Below are 11,007 nucleotides of genomic sequence, written 5' to 3'. Positions count from 1 at the left end.
GTTCTTTGCAGCCATTTGATAATTGGACTTTCAGATATTCTGGGCACATTCTCCAGTCCCTTGACATCTTAAGTAATGTTGTTTCACTGCATTGGTAAACTGGTATATTAATAATAAATTCCATTCAACCAGTCGGACATTGCTGACTGAATAAACAAGTGCTTTTTGCCAATATTTTATGTTGCACTATGCTGATAGCTGTGGTTGCATGGAAGAAAGGGTTCAAATTACTATTGATAGGTACAAATTTCCCTAAAACAAATGACATATCAGCCACAATGACAAATGAACGAGTCTCCTGTATTTCTGGAACCGGATACAAGAATTATCAATGAATGAATGCAACTCGACAAGGTTCCAAAATCAGTAACTGCAAAGGCCCCCTCTTATTAATTACACAAAGAGAAAATAATACATGGCAAGTGGTAAAAAGAAAAAGCACAAATAAAGTTCACAAACGCGAAAGATGCCAAGAAAAAAGCAAGTATCACATAAACATGACAATCGTGCAGAGCATAAAACAGCTGGTATCAACAAATTTTGAAAGTTTTGATCACCATTTTTAGCTCAAAATAAGCATTCTTTTTCTTTTTCTGTGCCTAAATAAAGCAAATAAGTATTTGTCGAGACTTACTTAAATTGGCCTAATTTCGTGAGGAAAAAATTTTTGCAAGTGCCAATAAGTTTGCAAGTCATGCAAAATAGCCACTACAAATTACACACAAACCTGTCATTTCAGTCTTAATACAAAAGTGTTTAAATCATAAAATTCATACAATGGCATAATCAGTGGAGATGCTCACATGAGTGCAGGTACACATGTGAACCCCCAATAAATGGACTCAATATTTAAACACCAATTTGTTTACATTTCGCTCAAAAACGTACTCTTTCTCCTTTAAACTACTCTTCAGTGAAAACAATTCCTCTACCCAATAAGTTTTCCCAAGGCTTGAAATATCTATGGAACTGTTCAAGTTTGATGCTGTAGAGTGCCTATAGTGAAGCTGTTTTAACCTCCTCCACACTGGAAATTTTTTTTTTTTTTCCTTTCAGTTTCTTTCCATTCTCAGAAATAAAAGAATACTGCATGGAGCGAGGTCTAGTAAATAAGGAGAGGAGTGAACAATGTTCTATCCCAAGAAAGCAAATTCTAATTACCGGGTCACAGACGAAAGCTGTGCGAGCCAGCACATTTTTGTTATGGAGACTCCACACCAGTAGTCGGACATACACATTTCCGAATGTTTTCTTCACAAATTGTTTGCCAATCAGCTTAAAGTTCCTTATTAACAATCTGCCCAAAGGGAATCAATTTTGCAGTGCACGATTCTTCTCACATTAAAAATAGAACAGACAGCATTGGTTTAAAATTTGACTTTGCTTGCCTTACATTTTTGGTCTTGGTGAATTCGGAGTCTTTCATTGGTCGGAAGCTTGTTTGTTCTTAGCACATGAATAATAGCACCAACATTCGTCCTCTGTGATAGCCTTAGGAGCAAAACTGGGCTATTTTCAAATGGAATTTTCATGTCCCGGCATGATTCCAGACTCTTGCTTCCCAGATTCTGTGTAAGCAGTTGGGGAAAGAATTTCGCAGCAATGTACCTCATCGAGAATGTCAAACTATTTTGACATTCTCATTTGTACAAATCGTTCAAGGGGGCCGAGAATGAGGATTTTCCACACTCTTATCCCCTCATTGTATTTGCGGAAATCCTTCGAAAACTTTCGGCTGACTCATTGGTTCTTTTTCTAGAGACAGTCTCGAGCATTTCATGTATTTCTGTGGCCATTTTTTTAAGTTCGCTGTTCGATGTAGTTAGACATCAAGATTTTGCAGGTGTTTGACAGCATTCAGGATAGTTCACAACATTGGGCTGCACAACCTTCAAGGCCAATGTCCACCTGACTACTGACTCTCGACATAGGTAACCAATGCTACCTAGTGAAAAAAACATTCTATTTCAATCAGGAAGCGCTCTAAACAAAGTCAGCTTTCTTTTTCTTGGGCATGGAGAGGGGGGGGGGGGAATGGCTCCCCCTCGTACAATCATTCACAAAAGTTTTTGGGATGAGGGTTTGCGGGGAAAATTTACTTCTGTGTAGTTAGGTGAAGCAGGTCAACAAAAAGCATCCATGTGGAAAGGGACAAGCATGCTGGATGCTCTGCAAAAGTATGAGCCGACTAGCTAGCAATGCAACACAACCTTTTCTGCACACCTGCATCTTATAAACCTTTTTACATTACTGTATATCTGCAAAGAACAAACGCAGCAGAATTAGATGTGAAACTATTTTAATAGTACTTTGAAAGGTAGCTTCGTAGCAAATCTACACATTATAGTACATGTAGGTCAATAAATAATGGAGATGGATATGTCTCAGTACACAGCACCGTCATCCAGATTGTCATCTTCATCTGAGAGGTAGCTTTCACCATTGTCGAAATGGTTGAACGCATAGTCTGTCTCCTAGAAACAAAATAGTACACAGTGAAGTTTAGAAGCACATTTTCCAGTGGGTTAGCACTTATTGGCAAAATATTAACCACAGTGACGCTGATCAGCACTAAAAGCAAAAAATGAGGGCTGCTCGCGGCGTAAATGACGCTGCACAACGGGAGGTGGAGAGGAAGCACCACACTTTACTCCTGTAATAGACGCACCATAGAGTGCTCAAAAACCCCTTCCATTATTGGATTTGCTGGATGATAGGATTGTTTAGCTCAAACACTGTAACAGTCATGTTAGTGTGCTGTGTGTAGAGGTAGGCCACACAACTGATGTCAGGTGAATAAGTTTTACGGGCATTAAAATTTCCAACTTTGCGCCTTTGGAAGTTTGGTTTCACAAGAATTTCAGTAAGAATCAGATTTTTTCAGCTGAGTACCAAGTGGCTATGTGTGTATACGCTGAACGAACAAAAGTTATTTCGTGAAAATGATGACTGGCTTATCACTGATTAAGCCACTGATTCAGGGCTCCAAATAACCATATTTACTTGCATAAAAAAGCCCACTCGCAGAGGAACCCATCTCCTCACTCTTGTAGCTGAGAATTTACTTTTTTTAAGCATTAGCTTTTCTTAGTGCATTCCTCGTGTTCACGCCATCATTGCTTTGTGCAGTGCAGGTCTTGGCAGCACATCAAGACACTGCATGTCGATAACATCTCTGCACGTTTATCTCCTCATGAGAGTTCCTGGGGAATAATGCACTCGGTAGACTTAGGCAAGCACCAACGTATTGTGATGCTGCGGTGAACCTAGATGACCCAGCGTATGCTTAGAAAGCATGCGCGCTGTTCAGCCTGTTCGCTTTACCTCACCGTGATTGGTCGGCACCGTACAAACCACTGGTTTACACCATAATACAGTAAAATCTCGGTGATACGAATTTCGGGATGATACGAACGCGCGAACTGCGACCACAACCTTGAGCACTACGCACTGCCCGCACATCGCTGACTTTGCGATCGCCAGCCACGCTGTATGTACGCATCACGAGCATTTTGCGATGACGCGAGGTCCGCACCTCACCGACGTCGCAGTTTTCTGTCGGGCTCACGCCACGAAAAGCTTTCAGCGGCGCGTGGCCCACAAACCACAGACATGGCAATCGTCGTAGCTGGCAGCGGCATACGCGGTGGGTGCACACGGACTGGACACAGCTAGCTGCATGATCGCGATCCGCGAGCAATTTGCGGTGCCGCGCGGCCCGCATGTAGCCATTTCCAGTCATGCTGTACAAGCCGCGAGAAGTACACGGAAGTGGATGGACCGCGCATCGCTGGCATCGCGACTGTTTTTCACGCTGCGCGGCCGTGAGTAGTAGTCTGCGGCGCACGCGGGCCGCATGTCATAGACTTCGTGACCGCTAGTCGCGCTATACGCATCGCAAGCAGTCTGCGGCGGCTGCGTGGCTGCCACGTCGCCACCTCGTCATCCTGTATGCGCCGCGAGAAGTCCGCGGAGGCACGCAGCCCGCGTGTCGCCAACGTAGCGATCGCCTGTCGCGCTGTGTGCGCCGCGGGTGGCAAGCTATGACGGCGCGACCGTAATAAACCTTCTCGGATGTAAACAGATATGCTCAACTGCCTTTCTTATGCTCCTGCTCTTATTTTCGTTCGTTTTGATAATATGAATGTTTGGATGATATTAATTTTTTCGCGACCCCGTGAGATTCGTATCACCAAGGTTCTACTGTAATAGCAGACCTTTTGAAGCAAACTGTGCTAAGAACAGTGACATGATCACGACTGATCACGAGCTCCTTTATACGTTCCTGGATGGGCAAACGTACAACAAATTTAGACTGTTTCAAAAAAATTATCAAATTTTTTTCCGTGCTTACTGATGTGTTATTAATTTTAAAAATTTGGGTCATTACGAGTAAATACGGTATGTAATTCGGCACTGCTTGTGAAGTGCAAAAAAATACCATGTCCATTATTTAGTTCTGCAGACATCTTGAGTCCATTTTTTAACAGCGCTAAAAAGACTAGTACATTTACATACACAACACGAGCGTTGACTTTCAACATTTTGATTTGAAAGCCAGTGCTCGTGCTGTTGTGTATGTAAACGCCCTCATCTTTTTCGCACTGTTAAAAAAATGGATAACAACCAACTCGCCAAGCTTTCTGTTCTTCTTAACATCTTGAGCCGTATGGCAAAATGTAATGGAGGATTTGCACTCAGTGACAGCACATGATCTACGACAGCAAAAAAATACTAAGGCCAGCACAATATGCGTTTTGCACGCAAAACATGCACACAATACATATCAGCAGCAATGTAATATACAGCAATGATGTGCCAGCACTTCTGTTTCTACTTCAGTTTCAGGTTGCTCATGCTGTTTAGCATCAACTGTAATCTACCACATTATGTGAAATACCACCCAAACATAGATATAAAGCCCCGTTTTAACCCAGCTGTATGAACAGGCATGCGTGGTCCATGAGTAGCCTGTTAAGACTCAGGATTCAAGGCTGCCAGTGGGTTCGATTCCCATCTGCTCCCCAAGTTAGCGGCTCCTGTCAATTCAGCTATGACATCACACAAACTGCCAACATACAGACGTAAGTGTGTCATATGAGTGTCGCAGCTGCACGAGCCTAGGGCCTTCAGACATCACAAAATGGCTTAAATGGCTGAGTGGAAGCTCTAGTGCTAGCACACTAAAAATTACAACTGAGCAAAAGAAAACTATTTTCTTGGCATGGCAGCAACCCTTGAGCACCAACTTATTTTCCAAGATATTTGAATGAAATTTTCAGGGTAGGCTCATAGTACAAACATTTGAAGAACTACCAAGTTTCAAGGAGCTGGGCTCATTCATTCTCAAGTTAGTGAAGTATATTGTTACGGGGTAGAACGACACTCAGGAGACAGAAGCATACGGGGAGGGATCACACTCACGCAGGAGACAGATGCAGTCACAGAAAAACCCATAGTCACTCGTTAAACACTGACTTCATTGTTTCATCGACCTCAGAGCCTGATGGACCGCATACTGGGCCATATGAAATAGACTATGGCATTTATTTACCTGGACGATATTATCGTCTATGCAGCCACGTTTGAGGAACGCCAGAGACGCCTGAAACTTGTCCTCAAAGCCCTTACCTCTCCTGAGCTTCAGTTGAAACCGAAAAAATGTTTCTTTGGTTTTGCGCAAGTTACGTACTTGGGTCATGCCGTGAACCGGCATGGTATCAGTCCTGACTTTGAAAAGCTGCGAAGCGCTCATGGCTTACGAAGCCCAACCACTCCCAAGGAAAGTTCTCAGGTTTCCTTTCTATTTCCGTCGCTTCATCCTGAACTTTTCTAAGCGACGCGCACCTTTCACCACCTTACTGAAGAAGAATGCTGTTTGGGATTGGACACAGACCCAACAGCTCGTTTTCCAAGATCAAGAGTGCCCTCCTTCAGCCTCCTACCTTGGCCCATTACAATGAATCAGCCCCAACTATTTTACACACGGACGCAAGCCAAGATGGTCTAGGGGCAGTTCTCCTACAGGAAGACAAGTCTGACGACCAGAGGGTTCTCGCTTATGCCAGCCGCCAACTTGCGGATGTTGACCGCCGTTTCTTCGGAACTAGAATGTTTCGCCGTTGTCTGGGCCGTCGAGAAGTTCCAGCCCTAACTATACGGGTGCCACTTCACTATTGTAACAGACAATAGCGCTTTTGACTTGGCTTCAGCCCTCCAAACACCTGAATGTGAAGATTGCCTGCTGGTCCCTGCAACTTCAGGGATTTCACCATCGTGCATTGACGTGGCGCAGCTCATCAAGGCGCCGACTTCTTTTCTCACCATCCTTCCTCCATGATGGCCTCGACTGACTTGCGCACTGCACAAGTCCAGGTTGCAGCCATCGCTGCCATCATCCGCTCCCTCAGTGCCAGTGATGAGCATAGCAACCCAAAGCTGTGCCGGGTCTACCAGGTGAAAGATGGCCTCTTGTACCACGTGAAGCGGTTCCGGGGCCGACCTCCTGTCAGGTTGCCAGTGGTTCCTGAAGCATTACGAACGCAGGTGCTGCGCGGCTTACACAACGCTCCCACGGCAGGTCACCTTGGTTGAAGGAAGACCTACGTTTGGGTCTTGGAGCGACTTTGCTGGCCTATATGTACCGTGACATCAAGCTTTACGTGGCATTGTGCCAGTACATGAAGTCGTTTATGAAGGCGCCCAAAGTACCCCTACAACCATTTTTGCCTCCCAGTTCACCTTTCGAATTGGTTGGATTGGACTATTTCGGCCTATTTACGAAGACGCGCGCTGGAAACAGATATGTCCTTGTTGCAATCGACCATTTTTCCAAGTGGATGGAAGCATTGCTCGTCCCAGCTACATCGCCTGCCCATACCGCCTTGTTTGTGAAATGCAATCTTGTTCTCCACCATGGAGCACTCCGCCGCCCCGTAACGAACCGTGGAAGCTGCTTCATGTCATATGAATTTGAGCGAGCTATCCGCTCTTTTGGCATTAAGCACTCTGCAACGTCAATCAACAATCCACAGTGCAACAGCCTCGTGGAGCGCATCAATTGCACCCTGACGAACATACTAGCCTCCTACACAACTCCGTCCCAAACCAACTGCAACTGCTTTGTCCCGGTAGCAGCTTTTGCCATCAACACAGCGGCGCAAGAAACAACGCATGTGTCCCCTTTTTCAGTTGTGTATGACCGCACACCTTCCATTTCGCTCGACGTGCATTTGGGGCTTCCTCGTCCTAATGTGTCGGTGTTTGACTCCGCCCAATGACTTCGGGCCACCCGTCTAGATGCGCAGAACAACCTATTCAAGGCTGATACACGTGCACAAATGGTCAGTTAAGTGGCTCCACCAGTTCCCTCCTTCTGACCCGGTGCCTTGGTCCTCGTTCGTCGCACCATCCGCACGACTGGCCATGCCGCGAAGCTTTTGCCCAGATACAGTGACCGATACTGTGTCATTGCTCACCTTGGCCCCATGACATACTTTCTCGAAGACCTGCCTGGGCGTCGCCCATGCGGTGTGCACATTTTTCCAGAGCATGTTTCCAACATGAAGCCGTATGTCACCGGCGCACGCAGTGATCCCAGCTTAACTGTTGGCATTGTGCATGCCACATCACGACGATCTCAACAGCCACTGGGTTGTCCTGGGCCTGACAGCTGTTCCCGGAGCTGTTTCTCAAGTGAACCCACCTAGTGCAGTGACGTCGCGTGCATCAAACGGTCTCCCCTTTCATGGACTGGAATTTTTCTCGGAGATTCCCGATTGATGTGGCATGTATGTTTGGCAGTCTGTGTTTCCACGTATGTCTGTGTGGTCGGATACATGGAGCTTACTAGTCACCTATAATGTTTGCCGCGCACGATGTCTGAATCCTCCAGGCTCATACAGCACTGATGTTCATGCAACATGATCGTGTCTATGCCGGCGGTTTGTGCGACGCCACGACGCCACACGTGACGGCTGAATTCGAAGGAGCTGCCAGCCTGGGCAGCACTTTTGGAATGGGAATCGAACCCACTGGGACCTTTCGATACCGAGTCACACAAGCTACTCCTAGGCCATGCAGGCATGTTTATGCAGCTTAGTTAAAGCCTATCTTTCCCATGTTATGGCCAGCACTGCATTGAATGCATGCAAGCAAAAGATGCCAACTCTAAAAAGAGGCCACAGGTGCCTTACCTCTTCCAGCTCCTCTTCATCTAACTCCTCAGCTCCCTCTTCCTCTTCTTCCTCATCACCCTCTTTAGGCTTCTTCTCACCAGGCTCTTCATCACCTTCCTCGCCACTTTCACCGCCTGCCTCAGTCTCTTCCAGAGCCTGCAACAGCGTGTGGCATGAAAGCATTACTCTTAGCAAAACGACAGGGTATATACCAAGCACTACACTGTTTGTCGGCACAAAACATCGACAAAGCAAGAAGCATAGGCTTTTAATAAAATAAATACTGCATTTCACGCAGTTTCAATTCAGGAGGTGAAAACTTTACAAAAACTAGCTTTATCTTGAAGGTGACACATAACCAGTTCACAGCAACAAAGAAATTTTTCAAATATTATGGTGACAGTAAAATATTTCAAAAACTTCTCCACCGTACGTAATGCGATTTTGGTCTTGCGGGTTTTTCTTTGTCCTCATAAATTAACTGGACCTACCATACACAGAAGTGCACCTTCATTTGAAATTTTTCAGGCCACTATAGAGAAAACCAAATGTTCACTCAAAGCATCCTACTAAGCAGCATTAATGCATCAATATAACAATGTTTTTTAGACGTCTGTCGGTGCTTGGGACAACCAAATGTCCACCTTAAAGAGACACCGATAAGAAATAGAAATTTGCCTGTGTTGATAGTGTACGACATTCTAATCACAAACAGACCACTCTCACTGATACGGAGCACTTTTATCAGCTAAAAAACATGCCCCCCCCCCCCCCCCCCCCCCTCCCCCACTGAACACAAGTGTCACCAGCATTGTATTTTGGTAGTAAAATGTATGCCATCAACACAGATTCTTTGCCGCATAACCAAGAGCATAGCCTAGGCTTTCATTCACTTCAAAACAGTGGCAAAGGATGCCGGAAGTTTGAACCAACTGCTGGGAAGACATTTAAAGCCACTTTTCTTGTCGATAAATGTGCATTTTGCTGCCAGACAAAGTCGGCAGTGCCAGAAAGAGCCAGAGAATCATTTTTTACAAAGAACAATAATTGAATAAACCTGTCTTCAGCGTTTGCAACCATGTATCTTACCAGTTGCAGTGATCCAGACCAAGCAGAATAGCCAGCACATAGGTCCTCAAATTAGGTGCCTAAGCATGAGGGATCCTTACATTTTCATGGTTTTTCAGAGGTCCCACTTCCAGCAGAAGCACTTAACATTTTCTTACAGAGGAAGGGAGGCCCAGTCAAGTTATGTGCATTTATTTGAATGGCACATTTAAACTCTGCCTAATCAGAGACCTTTGTAATTTAGACGGAACAATTTAAAACACCAGTGTGTTTAATGCGGTGATGCAGTACATCAATTCACTAACAAAAAGAATGAGTGGAGTATTGCTACAACATGCCCACTTTACGAGATCAATTAGTTGCATTGCGCATCTTCCAGCATCATAACACGTTTCCTCAGTGTTTCTCAAGCAGAAAGTAGCACTGTCCTATAGTCGATAAGTTTGCTCGAACCACCATCTCGGCACTTACTTGCAGCTTTTTCTGTATGTCTAATCCTGTAGCAATGGCATCACGTCCCTTCTGGGCCTTGGCTGGAATTTTCCTTTTTGCCCTTTTAGTAGCCTTAAGTTCAGATGGGAAGTAGGAGAAGTCTGCAAAAAAAAAATAAATCAAAAATAGTAGTATCACATGCACTGTAAGGGCTGTTTTGCTGAACCGATCGGAGCGAGTCGTGAGCACTGACCCAAGAAGCACAGAAGGCAGTATGATTTAGTGAAATCTGAAGACTCGAGCTACTGTGGAATGAATTATTATATGTAGAGTACATATTGTAAGTACGTGCCGAAACCTGGGTAGCGTAAAAATCCACAGTATGTTTTCAAACCAGATCAATAATCTACTTTCATCCACTTTTGCATCCACGTTGCAGCGCTGAAATGGTTAAATGAAGGTTCAAACTCGTCTAGAAAACAAACAGCACTACGCCCTTATATCTGAGAGCATAGTACACTGCATGCAAGCATGGCCAAATCGTACAGTCCGTAAACACAGCCGCGTAGGGCGCGTCTGAACCCCTGAACATCATCGGTAGACACTGCACTTGGAGAGTTTTTCCTCTTACCATAAACAACATCAGGCGCCTTCGGTACCTGGTAGCGGTCGGAATACCTCTCCACAATTTGAGGCGGCTTGCAAGGTGCGATGTTGAAGCTGGACTCACGAAAGTTTTTGCGCTGCTCACGAAGGAGAACTGCAAGGTAAGTATTCTCCTCCGAATTCACTAGAGGTGCCGGGGAAAAGTCCAGAGGCTGCAAACAGTGAACCAATGCTAAATGTGAGCACTTCACGGAGCAGCAATGGTACCTTGGCAAGAAGCGATCACATGGCACAGACAATAAGACACGCTGATCACAGACAAACCGGGAATGCTGGCGGCGGCTGTTGGCACAATGTCAGCGCTGCTTCTTGTCGTGTCAATCCCAGTTGTTCAACATTGAAGGACATTCCACCCCCACGACCGCGCCCCCTTCCACGCCCGGCCATGGTGAAATAATACGACTTCTTGTGTAGTTTTCACTTGCCGCCGAAGCCGAACGCAGGGAACACGTGCGGGATCTCAAGCGCATCATACAATCTGTGTTGCGCAGGGAAGACGAGGCGGGATTTTGCAGGAGGCGGCGACCTATCTGACAAATCGGCAATCACCGCTTGTGTATAGAAAACTAACAGCGCAAAGGAATACGGCTTTGAGAGTCATTAAAATTGTGACACTTTTTTAAATGACTCAATAAACTTAAAGACACCTTTAGACAACGTGCTT

The 11,007-nt window shown here is 45.4% G+C and overlaps 1 protein-coding gene across 1 annotated transcript; it reads right to left on the bottom strand.

The window, feature by feature from the left end:
- Positions 1-2,282: 2,282 nt before the first annotated feature.
- Polr3G (RNA polymerase III subunit G) lies at positions 2,283-10,899 on the bottom strand. Its single transcript, XM_084594315.1, has 5 exons — positions 10,608-10,899; positions 10,309-10,495; positions 9,717-9,838; positions 8,196-8,333; positions 2,283-2,474 (listed from the first exon to the last, which is right to left on the bottom strand). The coding sequence occupies exons 1-5, from the start codon at positions 10,728-10,730 to the stop codon at positions 2,385-2,387; spliced, it is 660 nt and encodes a 219-aa protein (XP_084450441.1). The 5' UTR covers positions 10,731-10,899; the 3' UTR covers positions 2,283-2,384.
- Positions 10,900-11,007: the final 108 nt, after the last annotated feature.

The sequence above is a fragment of the Amblyomma maculatum genome, chromosome 2 (assembly GCF_055883805.1).
Source record: "Amblyomma maculatum isolate TAMU_Amacu chromosome 2, ASM5588380v1, whole genome shotgun sequence".
In the NCBI taxonomy this organism is placed as follows: domain Eukaryota; kingdom Metazoa; phylum Arthropoda; class Arachnida; order Ixodida; family Ixodidae; genus Amblyomma; species Amblyomma maculatum.
This window is presented reverse-complemented; position numbering and strand designations above follow the sequence as displayed.

What these genes read in the sequence shown, in the direction of transcription:
- Polr3G (XM_084594315.1), bottom strand. Translation starts at nt 10,730, where the DNA reads ATGGCCGGGCGTGGAAGGGGGCGCGGTCGTGGGGGTGGAATGTCCTTC. An exon ending in AGCCGCCGCCAGCATTCCCG is followed by an intron (nt 10,496 to 10,607) that starts GTTTGTCTGTGA and finishes CACTGTTTGCAG; the next exon opens with CCTCTGGACTTTTCCCCGGC. An exon ending in GGCGCCTGATGTTGTTTATG is followed by an intron (nt 9,839 to 10,308) that starts GTAAGAGGAAAA and finishes TTTTTTTTGCAG; the next exon opens with ACTTCTCCTACTTCCCATCT.